Source organism: Grus americana, chromosome 3 (assembly GCF_028858705.1).
Source record: "Grus americana isolate bGruAme1 chromosome 3, bGruAme1.mat, whole genome shotgun sequence".
In the NCBI taxonomy this organism is placed as follows: Eukaryota; Metazoa; Chordata; class Aves; order Gruiformes; family Gruidae; genus Grus; species Grus americana.
In genome coordinates, this window is record NC_072854.1 from 32,900,635 (window position 1) to 32,920,458 (window position 19,824).

A 19,824-nucleotide genomic window follows, 5' to 3' on the forward strand; every position below is an offset into this window, starting at 1 on the left:
TTCAGTCCCATTCACATGTCATTTTTATGACTTTTACTTCCACCTGAAATTCTAATATGAATAGCATCTAATTTCCATGATCTGTATCCCACCCTCTAATTGCATGTGCCAAAACAAGAGGTTGGAGGACTACGTCGTTCTTGGTTTCTCCCCAGGTATGCACAGTTTGCTGTATCCCTGACATTAAAGAGCAATTCCTGGCCAATTATGGTCCACAGTTCTTACTCTTCTTATCCAGCTGAGGCTCGTGCAGCTTCTGTACCTTGTGGTGTTTGCTCTTCAGCTTGTAGGCTGTCTTGCTGCTCTGCAACCATCACAGAACTGGCAGGGAATGCTTCCTTTGCATCGTCAGGAAACAATAGGAAGAATTTGGAAAATATGTAGAGCCTGATGGGCGGTAATCAATGTTCTCTCAGTTTATGGTCAACAGTGCTCAGAGGGCCGTGTCATATCAATTAAACCACGTCAGTTGTGGCTCGAGTGTGCTTAAGAACAAGAAAACCAAGGAAGAGTGCAAGAACAATGAAGATTGTATGCGTGAACAAATTTATTACAGTTGGCTGATAGTGGGGAGTGCCACTTACTGCATGGACTAAGGAATTAGGGTCTGAAGAGGACAATAGTAATTAAAAATTTCTTTGGAAATACACTTGTACACATACCCCTCACATACTTCTTGAGTAAGAATCAACTCAAATGCAATATATTGACATACTTTATCTCTCTAAAGAAGCGTACAGGTAATAACACTCTCGGACGCTAATCTGAGATATTTTTCAAGGCAAAGAAACGTGGATACTGTGTGCATCCTGAGAAAGCGTCAGAGCAAAGCCTAGGTGCTGAGGTCCCATTCTGCTCTCCAGGCTGCTGACACTGTTGCTGTGGGTTGTTACATTGACATTCTCCCTCAAAGAAGAAAGAGTTATCGGCAGAATTTGGAGAAATTATTGACCTAAACCCTTGCAATCAGAAGAAGGGATTATTTTCATTGCACATAAAGACAACGCAAGCTGAAATACATGAAAAGAAGCAGTGGTGAACACAAGCATCCTGGCCAGGATAACACATAACATCAACAACAGTTTACACAACTGGAGACCTCGGAACAAATTCTGAGGTAAAACTCTTCAGCCAGGTGAAGGTCAACCTGTTTATGAAGGAAACAGTCTGTTTCTCAGCTTCCCTAGCAGTCAACTTCTGTGGGCCACTTAATACAGTGCAGGGGCTCACGCCAGAGAAAGCTCCATAACTGGGCTCTGCCAAAGCACACAGGAGGAGAGAGAAATGGAAGACGACTGATAAGCAGCACCTGTCAGTTATACTGAGGTGAAAACAAACACACGCTGTCCTCAGGCAAGTGACCTCTTGGGAATATCAGCTAAACCCCTGATTTTAAGACGCTAAACCACACGTTTCACATTCAGACTGTCTACAGTGTGTGGATACTTTGTCAGTTCTTACGTGTCTTCCTCAGAACAAGTATCTCTGCATGTGACCGTAATAAAACTTCTTCTCAGAAGGAGCAATCTCACAGTGCTTGTGCAACACCTGAGGCTCTTTTAACTGCTTTAAAGCAGTTCTCTCCTGTAACACTCAATTTTTTTTTCCCAGTTTTTAACCTTCCTGGAGATTTATCAGGGTTTCATTAATATTAAAATCAAGTTAGTTGAAGGAGGAGAAATCCCATTTCTTCTTAGTTTCAATTTACTATCAAGTTCTTTGCTTTTCTAATAGTGGCCAATATTTTTTCATAGTGTTTATGCTAAAGGTACAATTTAAACAAATTCCATCTATGGAACTTGTTTTATCTTTGATAATTTAAAGGAAAAGAGTAGGACACCTCACAGCAGTCATTCACTAACAACCAAGCTTCAAATTCTACCAAACATACAGACTTCATCTGATATATTTTCTTAATGTTTTCCTTCACCCACATTTGTATTAATAAAAGTAAAACTACTTTAAAAAAAAATTGTTCTCTATTTTTAGTTTACTAAAAAGGGGCTTTTCCATAGCAGAAATATGACCTTTTGGTTCTGACTGCAGATCAAAGATGGTAGCTTTAGGACTAAGACAGAAGGCTGTACCTCCACATATATGAGCCCCACAGCTAAAGCAAGGCATGTGGAGCACCTGGTACATGTGTTTTCAAGCCCAACTGGTACCCACCAACTGGGCACCTCTCAGCTGGAGACCAGCTCTGCAGGTGCTGCAGTCTTTTCTGAGTTTTCAGAGGTTTTCTGAGCAGCAAGAACTTCTCAAACTTCATGAAATATTGCTGGCTGCAAACTGGCTTTAGCTGTAGCTCAGGATGCTGCAGCCTCCTCCCAGATATTTACCTCAGCGCTCTGGGGAATCACAAAGCCTCTTGCCATAGATCCCCTGCCTGAGCTGACCAAACTGTCCACGCATCACCAGGCAGCAGGAGCATTTTTCTATCATCTGCTATTTCTCATACTGATGGCTCTTGTAGTATTTCTCACAAAGTAATCTGGAAACATGCATCAGGCTGTTTTCCAGTGCCCTCAAACTGGTTTATGAATTAGGTACATTAAGAGTACTAGTCTTCAACTTAAAAGATACAGAATCTAAGACACATGGGGTATTTTAGTCTCAGCCAGAAATGGGATCAGAAGTGGAAAAACCTGCTTACCTTCCAGTCCTGCTCCCCTGATGAATATTCTTGGGAGCTGTGATTCCAGGATGAGTCATGTCAGAAACTCTCCTGTATCTGAGACAGCTTGATGCCACAAAGGGTCAAGTGCAGGAAGCAAGTGTTAAGTTGAACCTCAAAATCCATGCCATCTTCTAAAAATAAAGACAAAGCAGAAAGAACAAATGAGCACAAGGCAAATGCCTTCACCTTAATCCAAGCTCCAGGGATGCAGGACTCAGTAATAAAATGTTCTTTAGCAGCACTTCACCTCTAGAAATCTGATTCTACTTTAAAAGGAGGCCAGTACTTTATCTTCATCTTAGAGATGGGAAACTAAGCCTTTGGAGGTGGAATGACTTGGCTAAAACCAGACCTAGGTCTGCCTGTATTGGATTAGACCCATTTCATCCCGACAAAAATGCGATCTCTGACTACAGCCACCAGACACATCACAGGAAAGTACAGGAAAACCCACATTACACGTGTTGACAAATCTGCCTGTTTACAATATTGTGCAGTGCAGAAGTAAGATTGATGCAATTGGTAAGTTAAATCTTCAGTCCAAAAAAAAAACCCATAGGAAATTATTTTTTCTTTCCTTTTGTATGATACAAGTAGGTTATGGAAATGTGTGCTACAAAAAAGATTAAAAAGCTCAGAATTGTAGTTTTAAATTACATCATCAATGTCACGCAAACCATCCTGAAATCAGAGAGCCACTTAAAGAGCTTAGTTAATCTGTCATGTCTCTGAACGCTCCAACTCGAAGGACATGAAACCTTGTCTTTAACTATTGAAATGCACAGAGAATATAAGGAACTTGTATAACAGTGACATGAATAAATTTCAGTACTGGTGTGACACCCAGGGAAATTTGCTCCTTGGTTATCTGAGGCGCAGGCAGTGAGATTCAGCTGGAACCAGAGGAAGCTGTGAAATGTTTGCAGTGTTTTGACTTACGGGGGTCTTCAGAATCATCAGGCAGACGGAAAAACCCACTGCTGATCTTGAGAGATTTCATGGAAAACAGCCCCAAACTAGAAATGAAACTAGATATTTATTAACATCCAAGTCTAATCAAACTGAAAAACACCTTCTCCCATGGAAATAGCTGAGGAAGACACCTGTCCAACAACACCTATCCACCCGATGCAATTTTAATCCATTTTTATTTTGCACTTTTCCATTGGTTAAAAGCCGTATGTCTCCCCCGAGTGAGTTGAAAGGCTTCAGTGGTACATCTTAGCACTCCAATTAGGATTTTGACTGAAGGGTTGACTGTCATCGAAAGGATGACATTTTACATAGCTGCATGATTATCAGAATTTAAGAAATGTTGTAGTTAGATAAGATCTAAGATTTGTTAGAACTATAAACTTAAGTTAATTGACGTCACTTAAAATTACACAACCATTTTATTTTCATAACTATTGTTAATTCACTTATTAAGAGCCTTCTGCTAAGGCTGACTACTTGTACTTCATAATAAAGAGCATATCAAAAATCTTATCTGGCATTAAAGAGATGTCATGGACATGAACACTCTACATGTTGATATTAAAGACAATCCATATCAGACTATATGACAGTAAGAATACATAGAGATAATGGCTGACCTTGGGTGTGTCATTTAAACTGAAGATTCAGAGATGATCTCACGTCATCACAGTTGTAAGGACAACATTGCTCATTACAAATTATCCTTTAGAGAGCAAGTAATTATGTCCTGCCTAGCACTAGACTGTTATTAAATGTGCTGTATTAACAACATTTAAGTAGAGCTCCAAGTCTAAATTATCCTGACACACAAAGTATTCAAGTGTTACATTGGACACCTTATTTCAATCATCTGCATGTTCCAGGTCATTCCTGCAACTGGTCCAATTAAGAAAGGCCCCTTCTGCACAGCATCCAAGAATGTGAGAAGGGTCCAGCAATGTACTAAAGCTATTAGTATGAAGCAGCAGTTGTTACAGCATGATTTAAAGTTTTTCTTGCCTTTCCTGCAACAGGAAAGGTATGTACCACTCCATATGATAGGCTCTGACCTGCACTTTCTGAGGAACAGAAACAGTCAGTTCTACTGCTCTGTGCACTTACTCCTGTCTTCACAGAAGGTACTGAAATGTAAAAAAAAAAGCAGTCCTTGTTAAAAAAAGATCCTCTTTAGTAGACTTGACATCACATATAAGATTGTATTGGGTCTGGCTGAGATGGAGTTAATTCTCCCCACAGCAGCCCTCACAGTGCTGTGCTGTGTATTGCTGGCTAGCAAGGTGTTGGTAACACACCAGGGGTTTGGCTACTACTGAGCAGTGCTGGCACACATCAAGGCTGTCTCTCCAACATTCCCTCCTCACCATTAGGCTACGGTTGGGCAAGATCTTGGGAAGGGGACACGAGGACAGCTGACCCCAACTGACCAAAGGGGTATTCTATACCATATGACGTCTGCTCAGCAATAAAAGCTCAGAGGAAGTGGGGGAGGCATTTGTTACCAAGTTTGTCTTCTGGAGCAACTGCTACGTGTACTGAAGCCCTGCTTCCCAGGAAGTGGCCGGACATCGCCTGCTGATGGGAAGTAGAGAATAAATATTTTGGTTTTCCTTTACTTTGCCCATGGCCTTTTGCTTTTGCTTTATTAAACTGCCTTTATCTTGACCCATGAGGTTTTTTCCATCTTATTTTCTCCCCACCCTGTCCGGTTGAGGAGGGGAGTGATAGAGCAGCTTGGTGGGCACTTGGCATCCAGCCAAGGTCAACCTACCACAAAGATACACTCACATCTACGTATTTTTTTTTAGCCTAGAATCTCTCTGCTTTCTTTTTTATTCATTATTTTATAGTACTCAGTAACATGCTTCATATTTTTCACAAGACAAATCCCTCCCCCAAAGACCTGCAACACATACTGGAACTCTGCATGGGAGTAAAGCCTGAAAATAGACCATCTTTCTGCACTTCAAAGGCCCTAGAATAATCTGGCAGACGAGTGACATCGAAGAACACAAAATGAAGATTCAGAAGAAGAAATGAGTTATGGAAAGTAGATCTTGATCTTGCAGTCAAACAAATGGACATTGTGTAGATCATTTTTAGAAATGAGGCATAGGACTTTTCTTGGAGTCTCTAACAGTCTTTTTTATTACTACAAACTGTCATTAAATCTGCCTGTGATTTTTATATGAACAATCTTTTACTTTTTCTCTCTGTAACTTCTGCACCCATTACCTAGCTGGACTTTTTGTTCTATAACCTTCTTCTTTCACTTCCCAAATTAAAAAGATCATTTCATATTCAGTAAATTAAACTCATGGCTTTCAATGTATGTCTTGGAACAGTACACTTTTCTTCAAGAAAAAGAAATATGGTTTCCAGATAAAACATCAGAATGAAATAAACACAGAAACAATGTGCCTTTGGGGAGTAAGAAAACACTCCAGGGCTGATTATATTTGCCAGAACGTTGAACATGGACTCATCAGATTGATTCAGTTTGTCATAAGAGCAAATCATTAAGCCATAAAAGAGAAAATTCAATATACTTTCTAGAGATTAAAGTCTATTTTTAAATAATCAAAATAATATTGCTTTTAGAAAATTCCTATTGCTTTACTGTACTAGTATTTTGAGCAGGGCTTTGATGTCAAAGATGCTGTAGTAATAAAAGCACAGACATTGCAATGTTAATTTTTCTTTTCTATTACATGACATATCTATCTGGGCCCGTGTCAGTAACACGAAACACGCTGGGTAAGGAGTAACCATACTGTGCCACACTGCACCACAGGGAAAGGAAACACCTGAGGGGCAAAGGGCCAACATAGATTCTAGAGAGAAAAACTCTTGTTGAAAAGCAATGCAGTTACAAGAGGCTTTCCACAAAAAAACTAAAAAACTTCCCTGTTTCATGAAAACCTGATCCGATCTGGAGGGAATTCCAGAGTCAGCCTAAAGCAAGGCAGTAAAATCTGAAGCAAGCTAGCGAGCTGGAGGGAATCCCAGACAGTCAGATGCCCGTCCAGAGAGATCCTGTTCTCTTGCACAGGCTGCACAGGGCCACACAGCTCTTCAAGAGCTGCAAATTCTTGGAGTCAGAGCTCATATTCTCCTCACGTCACACTTCCTGTGCAGCTTAACTGCAAGTTTTGTACACAAAACAAGGAAAACATCACAGCAACCATCACTAACTTCGTGCTTCAAGAGGCAGCACCCCAGAAGATTTTTTAGCTGCCAAGATGTAGCCACTGCACTCCACTGTGAACACATCCAAGTATGGTTTCTCCTCAAGTGATCAATCACAGAAGGGCTGAAGGAAGAGATTATTTTTTTCTTTTTTACAGCAAATCACTTTTCTCATTTCTTGAGTATCCAGTGGCTGAAGAGAAACATGTTTTCCTGCAGATACGAGCTCAGCTTGTGAGTGCTATGGACATTCTTCTATTGATAAAAGACTCACTGCTCACTAAAAATATCCAGCTTTTGAAGTATAAATGATCCTTCTTCAGCATCTCTGGACTTCAGAGACACTCAGAAGCCAATATGATTTGCTATGACCCCACCCCCTCAGTCTCCCTCAATATGAAATTATCTTGAAGGAGAAAAAGTAAAATGAAAGCATTTAAAACACTTCTGAACATTTCCACTTTTTGGAGGAAGATTCTACTACGACAAAAATAGGTAGCATTGGCAGGACCACTGTAGACTTTCAAACCGCTAAGATCTGACATGCAATTATTAATTGCTCCTCATCATAAGGGCATTTAAAAGATACACAAGATACACACTGATTTACTTACACTAGTATTTAAACAGTACTACAGGAAAGAGAAGGAAAAAACATACTGTTACAGAGGAAAAACCATCTCAAAAGCTATGTATATGTAGATTCTCTTTTGTCTGCAACAGTCTGAAGGTTGCAGTTCATCAGCTAGTCTTTAACCTGCACTCTCTGCAAATTCATGATTTTATTGGGGTGAAAAAATGGGCTACATGAATCACAGTTCCTATTGTTAAAGAGCTAAAATTAAGATTTGGTCCATGTGAAGCCAAAATCAAAAGCTGTCCTAGCGTTAGCGTATATCCTGTAGTTTACCCAGTCAACAAAACATTTTTAAGCTTCAAAGACTACCTTTTGCACAGTAGCACATGAAACTGTAATAACAATGGAGCTCAGCTGTCCTTCTTTGTATTTTCTTTTCATATTTCTCCCTAATCTTTCAAATTTATGATTTTGCAGCTGATTTTACATCTGATTATCGCTCTTCTTCTTGGCTAGATGTCAAGGACTACTGATACCTAAGGCTGGTATTCTTATCCTCAAAGCCTGAGTGAGCCAAATGCATGACTCACAAAGTTCCATCTAACAGTCTCCCTTTCTGAGTTTCTGTTCAAAAAGCCCAAGCTCAGAATCAGACAAATTGAAATGAAAAGACTCAGGCTGAAACATACACATAGCCTTAAATAGTTGAAAATACACCATGAGCTTGCAAAGTGCAAAGCATTTCATTTTTAAGAGCTCTTCCATGCTTCCATCGGAACCATACGGAGCTTCCATTTCCTTATATTCTACACCTATACTATCCTACACTATAATCCGCACTACAATATAGTGGCCAAATACATACAGTAGTTTAAAACATAATTGTATATATGTACATTAGCTGTACAGTATGGTAGGTTTTTTTCCTGAGCTTACACAATTATGACTGACGGCAAAGATCATTGAAATGTATTTAGTCATTTGCATCCCTCTATGTAATTTACAGTTACCTCCCAGGCACTCATTTGTATTTACAATTACAATGCAGATTTCCTAATAACTCTCAAGAAAACAAGATTGTTGATGATGTGTCATCATGTGCTGGGATGTCACTAGATGCCACTTCATAAAAGATGGAGATTCCTTTCTAGTTTAAAGCATTTCTGTCTTAATTTTCAGAAGTGCAAGCACACCTTAGATTTCACTGTATTTCAAATGCTCAGCACCTACAGAAATTAGACTGCATTATCTGGGATGTCATAATGTCAGTAATTCATCTAGTACCAGATGCTCAGTCTCTGCGTAGAAGTAAAACTGGAAGAAAAATTTACTATCTCTAATATCTCATCTCTCCAGTCAAGTTGCTGTACAGAAACTAGAAGTCATTGAAAATGCAGCCAGACCTATAAATCTTGCTTCTTTTATACTTTTTAACTATCTCAGGAATGACACTGTAACTGTTTTTTGCTTCACAGGCAAGGCAGTAAGTGCTCAAACTGTAAGAATAGATGACTCATACTGCTCCTGGGGCAAGCCCACAACGGTTATCGATCAGACTTCCAACTGCAGTGACCCTACAAGGCTGTCAAACATTTAATACCTATTTTGGGAATGATGAGATATAATCTTATTACTCCTATGTACACAGTATTTTCATCTATGATTTAGAGAGTCTTGTCCCTAAAAACTTTTGCATTGCATAATGATTCTTTTTATAGTATCTGTTACATTCTGTCCTGTATAGTTTAAGTTTTGTACAGCCTAAATTAATGTGTTATGTTCAAATATACATATAGTTTGTATATTAACATTAAAAAGGTTTATCAAAGCAGAATTAGATTTGAGCTTTGAAAACTAACTCTAAACTTTCTGATTTCCAAAGGCTGGGGCTTGGTGGGGTTTTTTTGTAAAAATATTGCATTTTTTAACACTTTGTTGAATTTGTTTGTGAGGCTGTACTTTTCTTTTTAAGCAAAGAAGAAAAATATGAGGAAATCCTTGGTACAGTTGTAGATTCCCTGGTACAGATGTTATTTCACGTAACATGAAGTTACTACGGCTTCGTTTCTTATTTCGATTGAAAATATCAGAACTAGAGCTGGGCAAGAATTTTCCTACACAAAGTACATTGCTGAAATATTCTCATTAATTAAAAACAATGCTAAGAATTCATTTCTTAAATGTCTAACTTTTGTACACTCAGGTACGAGACGGTCACCCTCTCTACCCTTTATAGTCAATGAGGAGACACAAACGATCCAGAAAGTGATTCACCTCCTCCTAACACATGCCCTTCCAGATGGTCATTCAGCTCACCCCAGTCAGACACCTGTCTGAGAACCAGACAAACCACCTTCAGGAATGTCTGTTTCTCTCCACTGGCTATCAAGGGTAGACAGGGTGACTGGCTCATAGCTCAAGATTTTCTTAAGTCTGTGATAGAAATTCCACCTAAAGCGTTAGCTGAAAAACAGTCAGTGGCTAAGGTTAACTTTTCAGGTTCTGCCATTCTCTGCCAGCCACGGACTGTGGGTACCACACTATCTGACCCCATGGGCTCCCCAGCCTGGGGAGCCAACTTTGAAGAGTCAAGTTTCAGAAACATTATTGAAATGTCCATTTCCCAGGAAGGTACACACACACACACATATATATATATATATATGTTTTTTTCTTTTTTTTTTTTCTTGTGAAGAAACATGTGAAGCACCAAGGTTTCTTAAGAATGAGAAACACTCAAACTCAACAACTCTAACTGGAACCCTATTTCTGGACTTTGATACTTGAGGATGAGGCATTAGGAAAAACAGCTATTTTAACACCTGGTTTCAATCCAGTTAATAACTTTGCACCTGATACATTCTCTGCCATTAAGTCAAATTTATGCTAATACTGTCCTGATTAGCAAACACTATTTAAAGCTGGTTTATGGGATGATTTCTGAATAAGGTAGGTGTCTAGATTTGGTGAGTTTCAGCCAGGAAGATTATATTCAGTGAATTTCAGCTATCAGATTATAAAACAACATGAACTTCACAAGTTATCTATAGGTATCCCTGCAAAACAGTAGAATAGCCTACAGGATGACAAGTAGTGACAGCTAGGGAGAGGTCTTTTTCATGCTGGGTAAATCTGTACCTTTACTGAACACAACACAATCACTAGCATTGGAAACTGCACAACACCAGTATTTAAGTTACTTTATGGAAAATTCAGTTAGCCACATGAAACTCACTCAATTCTGAACATATAGGTCTTGAAACACACGAGTATGTTCTTAAACAGTTCCAAAAGTGGATTGTGTAGGCTGTGCTCTGCAGGGCTTAATGAAAGGTGAAGCAAAGGGCACCAAGCTGACAGGCTCAGCACCACAACTGTGTGTCTTCCCCTTCTGAGTGAGCCTTAGATGGTGACATCTCTGGCCTCTCTGCACTATATTTCTCTGCATGGTCTGGGCACACCTTAACTCATTCTATAAATCATACTGTATCCTGAAAGACATCTTTTCTTCCTTTTATTTTTTTCCCCTCTGCAAAATGTTTCAGGCAATAATTTCACATCTACAACACTCCTTCTCTTTAGGATCTAGAAAAAGCAGAAAAGGTAGAGAAGGATACATTTTTATCTTCCTTAGACTCATTTGAGCTCTCAGGGAAATACCTAATAATGCATGTACAGCATGCTGTTTTCAAACCACTATCCATTAAAATATTAATAACCTATTCATCTCAGCCCCATAGTGAAGCAGGTGATTTCATATTTTGACTACTTTACAGAAGCATGGATAAGTACTTTGAAGGACAGAATAATTTTCAGAGCTGAACACGAGAAGCACATCTTCATGCTTGACAGTTAGAAGAGGATATCCCACATCAATCCACCCAGGCACACACACAAAGCGGGAGTTAGACCCGGGAAATATGCAATCAGGACATCTAGTTTTAAGGCACTAAGGGCCAAAGCACACACCAAACAACAGACTTACTCTCCACTTGTGTAGGTTTTTTCAAGCACAGGAACTAGTTCAATAGCCACTTTTCATGGCAAGTATCACTGTATTCATTTCAGAATCAGAGAAAGTGATGCACATTAAATTAAACCAGTTGCTCAAAGCTATTTGATACCTGCTGGCAATATGGTAGAGAGTTTCAGACTACATGTAATTTACAGGTCAAGTCTGTTACAACATACAACAGCAACTTCTGTTTTCTTCTAAAATGGCAGTGCTGCTACTTACCTAGCATATGAGAGGCAAGTTAATCTCCTTTTCTCTCTCAGGGAACTCCTACTCACAACTCTTGCCTTTCTGAAAAGCATTCTGATCCTCAGAGCCCTGGGATGATGGCAAGTAGAGATATTCGCTGCCCTTCTAGCTGAAGCTGGTTTTCTCTACAAAAGATCCAATGATTAAAACCACTTTGGGATAGGAAACAATTGTATGCTTGTAGGTAAAGTATTCAGCACGAAGAAGTCGGTTCTGTTTAATGTCACATTTAAGCAGGCAGGACTATTGTGCCCCAACAGTTGAATCCCTAGCCAAGTATGGCTATTATCAGGCTACAGTAATGTTGGTTTCACACTCCTCCTGGTGCAGTAAATCTTTGGATTTAGGCACTGCAGTAAGGCAGCTGGAGTTCAACTTTGTTGTGCCATTCTGTTTTAACCCTTAATGCCAGCCTCCAAGTAGGATGCTAAACCATCTCTTGGAATTATGCATCAATACCACATCCTCATTTTGCCACCTCACACCTAGTAACTCACTGGCCAGGACACTCTTCCAGCCTATGGGCAGACCTTAACTCCCTGCTTTATTTGAGGGAGATCTAAACACATACTCCCATGTTAGGTGCTAGCTTAACTACTAATTAACTTGATGTGCAGTATTCTCCGTTCTTGCAACTCTTCCAAACTTAGAGGATAATTAGTTCACCATTGGATCTGAGAAAAAGACACAGAGAATGATGCGGTAATTTAACGGCTGAGAGAAAAAAGACCTGAATTTCCATCTGCCTCACTTCAGTATTTTATAGGCTATATATAGGCTTCAGCTCTTTCCAGAAGGGTTGGATTAGAGAGAAAAAAATACAAGCAAGCTAGAATCAAGCTGACAAAAAGGATGTAACTGGTGAACAGACTCAACAGAGTACTCAGCAGAGGCAAAGGGACCTAATCCAAAATGGAGAAAGGGGAGACAAGAGACATGGTGCTTAAGAGGGTGAAAGCATAGAAGTGACAGAAAATCAGCCTGGGCTACACCTTCTGCAGGTACACAGCTTAGAGAGCAGCTCCAGGTCCAACTCTGCCTTCCTCAGAGCTTCGTACCACCACAGCCGGAGTGAAAAAGCACCAGTCTCCTCACTGTAAGGTCTCTGCTGCCCATAATGCTTTCTTTACAGACAGAAAGCTCTGAGGGCAAATTAATGCTATGGCAGTGCCCACTCAATCAAGAGGCTGTACCAGCTTTTTTTTCCCCCCAGCATGGGAGAAAAAGACACCTGCTCCAAGGACACAGGACTGCCTAATACCACCGACACCAGCAGATCACTTGGCTGTGTGTTTTGGGGTATTGACCAGCCATGGGTTGCCACTTGGAAAGGCACAGACTACCAGATCCCCCACAGTCCAAGGGTAAAATAATTGCTTTAAACAGCGTAAGGTGCAGATCCATCTTCCCAAAGTGCTGACTCTAGGCCGACAACACGAGGGCACAATTGCTACCATCACCGTGCTCTGGGGAGCCCGACCCAGCCAGGGCTTCCTCCCTGGGGCTCCCCAGCGGGGTGAGGTGAAGGCAGGGGGGTTTGAGGCCGGCTGGGCCCGAGGGCAGCGGCACCCGCCCTCACAGCGAGCCCCGGAGCTATAAATGCCCGACGCCCGAACTGCCGCTCACGGCACAGGGGCAGGAACAACGCGGCTGCTTGGGTAAGAACGGGACGTTGCCCCTCGGCACGCGGGCCCTCCTGCCCGCTCACAGGCAGCCCCGGCCGGCAGCAGCGGGGCGGGGCGCGCGCCCGTCCCTCAGGCCGCCCTCGAGGCCGCCCCGCCCCGCCCGCGCAGGTGCGGCGGCTCGCGCCGAGCCCCGCCCTCCCCCTCAGGGCTACCTGGAGGGCGGGGTCACGCGCCAGCGGATGGATATCACCTGCTCTCGCGAGGTGATCCCGATTTCCAGCCATCCCTCTGCCCTTCCCAAGCCAAATCAGGGCGGAGCGTTGCCGCCACTCTTTGGAAAGCCCCGCGAGGACGGGCGACGTGTCGCCGCGCCATTAGGACCCGGCGGACTATTTTTCACCCCCGGCAAGGGGCCGCCGTGTCCGGGTGGGCGTGTGCGCGAGAAGTGGGACGAACGAGTAAGCAGCGGGAGAGGAGGCGGATGCGTCTGCGGCTGTAAGTAGTTCCGGTTGAGGAAGTCGGCGCTCGCGGCAGCCGGTTCCCGTGGCTGCGCCAGGGCAGGAGCGCCGCGTCCCGAGCGGTGCCGAGCCCGCCCCGGCCCAGCTCCAGTCCAGCCGCCGCTCGTCCGCCTGCCCGCCGCCGCCATGGCCACCCGCTCCTGCCGGGAGAAGGCGCAGAAGCAGAATGAGCAGCACCAGGCCATCCTGGCCAAGCTGCTGCGGGAGGAGGACAACAAGTACTGCGCGGACTGCGAGGCCAAGGGTACGGCGGGGTGGGCGACCACGGGGCGTGGGGGAGGCGGGCGGCCGGGTCGGCCCAGGTGAGGCGCTGCCGCCGGGCCCTGCGTGTGTCCGCCCTCGCCTGTCTCGGTGGGGTCCCCGCTCGGGGCGGGGGGCCGGCGGCTCGGCAGCGAGGCCCGGGGAGGGGCGCTGCCCCGCCACCCCGCCCCGCTCCACGTCTGCAGGGGCGGCGGGGCGCTGCTGGAGCCGCGGGGCCGCCCTGCCGGTGGCGGCCACCGGCCCCCTTCCGAAGCAGGGCCCGGAGGGGCGGCAGCGGGAATCGGCGGTGATGGAATCCGGATACCCTTTAATTTCGTTGTGAATCGATTTTCGCTCTTCCACTAGCTGAGCTGTAGCTTCGTTATCCTAAAGTGAGGAACCCCCCAGCTGAGGCTTTATGCAATGACTGGCCTAGCCCTTTCCTGAAGTTTCACTGCCGCGTCTTCTTCCTGCGCTGCCAGGTATTGATCAGGAGTGGGCTGTGGCAGTGGGCCTTCGGGAAGTTACCGGCCCATCCTAGGGTAGGTGCCGGATGAGTTGCATGTTGAGTTTCCAAAACAATACCCTTCGATGTTGACTCAGTCATGTAAATGCCAGGCTTTTTGAGTCTGGATGTCAGTGTCTAGTTAAATATGTCACAGATCTAGCTTTGGTAATTAATGAACTTTTAAAGATTATATTGCTGTCAAATCTTAGCTCTCTTTAGTCTAATAGTTTTATTCTGCGCAAAAGTAGGTACATGTTTACATTTGTATTTACTTTGGTTTCTCTGGCTTTGAAATGGAAAAATGTGGCACATCCCTCTTTCATCTGGAGTTGATTCATTAAGATGTTACCCTAATTAAGATGATTGCACAGTGTTATTGTTTTAAGTATACTTCCTGAGTAACAACCAGGCATTTGCAGTGTATGATTAGCTCCAGAACTCCTTTGCTCAGTCCTTTTCCAACTCAAGTGGAGGTTAAGTATGGTGAGCTGGTTTGAGCAACCAGAAGTGGCACTATGTTTGTAATTTCCCTCTCCAATCCACACATGCTACTTTTTTACTAGGGACATAAATTGTGCAGTGCCTTGCATGATGTTGTTTGATACAACAGAAACACAGAAATAAGGCTTTATTTTCCTAGTATATAACCCTAAGAAGTATATAAAATGGATTACACCAAAGATAATAGATTTTGCAAGTAACTCTTCTTGATCATTTTCTAGGACAGCTATTCTTGCCCCCAAACTTCGGTTACTGTGTAAAAGACTCATTGTAACCAGTGGTTTTCTGGAAAGATCATGCTTGTATATTTTATGCATTATTGGCACTTGATTTCTGTACTGAATGCTGCTGACTTGCTTGCTGATGGAATTCCGTACATGTGGTGTTCCATAGCATAGACCTTGGTGCTGGGTTGTTCAACATCAGAGCCTGGAATTCTCCAACTAATTTTTGTCCTGTCTTCTGAGTTCCCTCTTTAACCTTGTTCTGTCTTGTGAGTTCCCTCTCTCTAGCCATCACCTGGTCAAAGTATTGTTTGTAAGTCTCCGTAGACCTTGGTGCTTGGTATCTTTTGCTGCTTCAGTTCAGCAACGCTGACACTTTCAGCTTCCTCCTTATATTTGTGTTATTGAGTGTCTTTATCCACTGTTCTTTTCTTTGATACTTTCATACCCCTTCTCTGTCACAAGAGCTTTCTTTCATAAGTTCAGGCTTTGATGTATGTCAAGTTTGGGGTTTTTTCTGTTCAGGTTCTGGAGGACCTAGTACCTGTAATTCAGTCTCCATCTTTCTAGTAAATTACTTAGTTACCTTACTAAAATCTGACTGCACTTGGGAAGGCTTCTCTGTTTTCTCTTTTGCTCAAACACTCTTCATCCTTGCTGTCTCTTTGTATGGCAGAGGCATGGCTTGCTTTCACCCTGTCCCCCCAGGAAAGCTGACATGAAAATGCTGTGTGATGCAATGTGAGCTTACAATATTGAGGGAATTTTTTTATTCTCTTTCTCCCTTCAAGTTTAACTTGCACTTGCCTCATCCTGTTCTGACAATTATTCCAAATCCTGTATTGTATTAACTTCGTAGTGCCATCTGCCTTTGCCTGTACTCCTGTAGTTAAGTGTGTGGTTTTCTTTTCGTTGGAGGAGAGAGTGTGGAATGATAAACTTATTTTAGTTTCATCTGTTCTAGAGGCACTTGACTGAGAGGTGGTCATATATGGACACCCTGTGTAGATTTCTTTCCATAAGTTTAGGGAATGTCCTTCTAGGCAGGAGAGCTGTGTGAACAATGTTGAGGAGCCTCCACTATACACTGAAGTCTAGATTTCTGTATGCTTCCAGAAGACATGTGACTCAGAAGGAAAAACATAATCAATTGTTTAGTTGAAAATCAAGCTCACCATGTGCACATAATGCAACTGTTGAACTCTTTCCTGTTATAGCAGTCTTTGTTGAAACTTCTCGTTGACCAAAAGAAGAGAAGTGAAGGTTACTTCGTTCAGTGGCAGCCAGATGTTTTTTCCTAATATGTCTCACACTTAATCCATGGTGGTTGACTGCTCATGACTTGCTGGTGTCTGGCAAAGTTGTAGTTTTACTGGTCCTGGTATGCAGTGATGTCTGAGGCAGCAATTTTTAACAAGGCTGTATTAGCTAACCAGTGTCTGAGTTGTCTGTGTGGCTTTCCCCAGACTGTGACAGTTTCCTTCACCTCTTGCATCACTAGCAGCATTCCTTTCATCTCTGGTCCTGTTTGTCCTTAGTCTGGAGTTCCCAGTTGCCACCTCCACTAGAGATTCTCCTCATCCTGGGTTTTGCAGACAGATGTGAAACTGTTCATGACAAAATATTTAGGACTTCTCTGGTGTCAGTCCTAGTTCAGAACATATGTTTTTGCTTTTGTTAATGTAGTTGATTCTTTTTTTTTCTTTGAAATGCTGTCCACTTCAGTTTCTGTTTCTTTCTTCTCTTGAGTGAGCTTTGCTCCTTTGTCTGTCATCCTCCTTTCTGTTGTTCAGTAGGATCCTCAGAGTTCTGTGTTTTGCTTTCTTCCTGTTCACCTAATGGTTGGGTAACAATCTTTGTGGTTTACTCTGGTTGTGTTAACTGAGTTGCAGTTGCGTCTTGGATCTTATTCTGGCAATACTCAAACCCATTGTTTTCAGTATGGTCTTTCAGATAGACAGTTCAGTGTGGGCTCTTAACTGAAGCTAAGAGGTTATTATCACTAATTCCTTCCTCTCACTGTAGATGTTATAGTCTCTCTTAAACCTTGGGTATTATATTTACCCTAGGCTTCTGTTCAGATAGTCATCCAAGGGATGTTGAAATCTTGTGGACTGTACTTGTACATCTGTTTTAACTGCTAGTCTTTGAGGTTCTGGGAGTTCTTAGGTAGATATCATCTAAAATCTTGCAAATATCTTTTTGACCCTAAAAAAATTTAATGTCCTATTTGCATATTTCTCACTCATTGCTTTGATCATATCTACTGTAATGCCACTGTTGCATTTTTTCCTTCATATCATTAAGGCTTCTCTGTTGGCTTTTACTTCTTATATCAGAAAGATCATCAAAACTTAGTGCTGTCCTGTGGCTGATTCACTCCTAAATTACTGAATTAGCTCTCCTTGCTTTCAGTATATGACCACTATCTGCATTGCTTGTGAGGAAGTTTCAGGCATGCATCTTTTCTATATTAATGCATGCTTGGTCTGTGTAGGAATTAAAAAAAAAAAAAGCTACCTCTTGGTCTTCCTCAAAATAATCTTACTATTGTTAATAGTGGTCTTGTATCAAGAAAAACCCCATCCTTTCATTTCTGGTCCACTCTTTCAAGTATGAGTTATGCAGATACATTAGACAGCTTTGTTCTGCAAGTCTTTTGGAAGGTGAAGAATACAGCTGAGGACACATCTGCCAGAGTAAGCATTAGGCAATAATTAGGATTGCTGACTCTGGCAGCAGTTTCTGGAAGTGTTTTTTTATTCTGTATTTCCCTTTTAACTGTTAAAAGCTGCTATGAATCTGGCTGTCACTGCTAAAATGTATGGGAAACTGCCTGCTGTAGGGCCATACTGTAGTTGCCATATGTCACCTTCAAACTAAGTCTTACAGCTCCCAGAAAGACTAGATGACACCTCTGTGGGGAAGAAGCCTAAAACTCACAGGTTCTGGAACTGTCTGTGTAATCACTGAGATTTTTTGGAAGAGTGAGGAGGTTGGAATGACATTTGACAAGGCAGTGCTTGTGTACTTGCTGTTCTTTACATCCCTATCTGAACAGCCATCTATATAAGGCAGTAGATGTCCACCCAGTGTTATGCACTGGGAAGTAGTTATACTACTGTTTCTAATATTTGTAGGAGATACTAAGGCATGTTGGCAGTAACTTGAGTCATCCTGAGTTTGAAAGACGTAAAAGAAGGACAAAGGAATTTCAGTTGCTTGTGTGTAGAACTAGGTAAAGCTAGCAGGAATTGGAAGGATCTAGGAGAAAGAAATAGCTATAGATCTGTCCATCTGTCTCATGTAGACTATGCTTAAAGATATTGTAAAGCACATGACTTTTTTTCCTTTCACTGTAGAGGGAGACTAAATGCATTTTTTAAGCAATAACATCTCTTAGAGATCTGTCAAATGAAGCCAAAATAAGAAAACTGTTAACTTCAGTCAGCAACCCTTTGACGATAGGGGCTATAATTTGCTATTTCTGTGTACTTAGTATCTGGTTATAAGATGCGAGAAGTCTCCTAGGCTTGTGTTATTGCTTGGCAGCAAGGCTGGTGGTATTTGGGCACTGATATTAATACTGAATCAAGTACTTGGTAGTTGAAGAGTATGATGAAGCACAAAAGGAGATGCTTTTTCTTAGAAGGGGACAAGATATTCAGCAGTATCAAAGGACTAGCCATCTAAGTCAGAAGGCCTGTAGAGTAAACTGAAGGCCTTGTATCTTGATCTTGTATGACCATCTCTGCAAATGTGGTCCATAAGACTCCAATTACCGTTCTTAATGATGTTTGAACAGAAGAGGTATGTTTGAAACCAGTGTGAACGTTCTCTAAGGTATCTTTTCTGTTTGTTATACTTGCATTTGGATGTTGGCTTTAGTACAAATGGATTGACTACTGAAGTCTGCTTGTAACTTCATCTCTCTGTCAAGAAGGCAATTACTTCAGTTGTTAACTGCTCTTAGAATTTTTTTAACTGTAACAAAAAATAACATAATTGGCAGCTTGCAGACCTTTGTGTAGACAACTGCATATGTCTTGGGCCTTCAGAAAAGATGACTAAATCTCTGTATCAGAGGAGGTGTTCTGTTTTTTTGGGAGGGTTGTTTGGTTTTTAATGTTTACTTACTTCATGCCTGGTAGTGCTTGAAGCCTGGTCAGATGATCTCTTACCAGAATCCTAGTACAGAGAGTCACATTGATACTGTTGCTTGTTCAACCAGATTAAAATTGGTTTACTTTGATTATAACAAAAATACTTCTCAGTATTTATAGTTGTACTATACAGTCCTTGGGTATCTGTATATGACTGAATGAAGACTTGGTCTTTTCTGTCTGAAGAGTGGCAGGTACGGGCTTAGGAGTGTGGGGAGAAACTGAACAGGAAAGATTGTAGTACTGAAATTTGTGTAGCCAGAACCAGTTATTACAGTCTTGGCTTCAAGCAAACCTAACTTTAACTTCCGCAGCAACTTGCCAATCTTAAACCCAAAGTCTCTTAGCAGTGGGGGAGAAAAA

The 19,824-nt window shown here is 42.0% G+C and overlaps 1 protein-coding gene and 1 long non-coding RNA gene across 3 annotated transcripts in view; one reads left to right on the forward strand and one right to left on the reverse strand.

The window, feature by feature from the left end:
* Positions 1–532: 532 nt before the first annotated feature.
* On the reverse strand, positions 533–13,740 carry LOC129204115 (uncharacterized). Its single transcript, XR_008576283.1, has 4 exons — positions 13,520–13,740; positions 11,656–11,807; positions 2,654–2,808; positions 533–1,256 (listed from the first exon to the last, which is right to left on the reverse strand). It is a non-coding gene; the product is annotated as an uncharacterized LOC129204115 (long non-coding RNA).
* A 76-nt stretch (positions 13,741–13,816) lies between these two features.
* SMAP1 (small ArfGAP 1) overlaps positions 13,817–19,824 on the forward strand; it is a 104,581-nt gene continuing 98,573 nt past the window's right edge. Inside the window, exon 1 of one of the 2 annotated variants that reach the window (XM_054819439.1) lies at positions 13,817–14,069. In XM_054819439.1, the coding sequence (XP_054675414.1) occupies positions 13,952–14,069 (118 nt within the window). In that variant the 5' untranslated portion in view covers positions 13,817–13,951. The remainder of the gene's footprint in view (positions 14,070–19,824) is intronic. The other variant, XM_054819438.1, reaches the window with a different exon arrangement.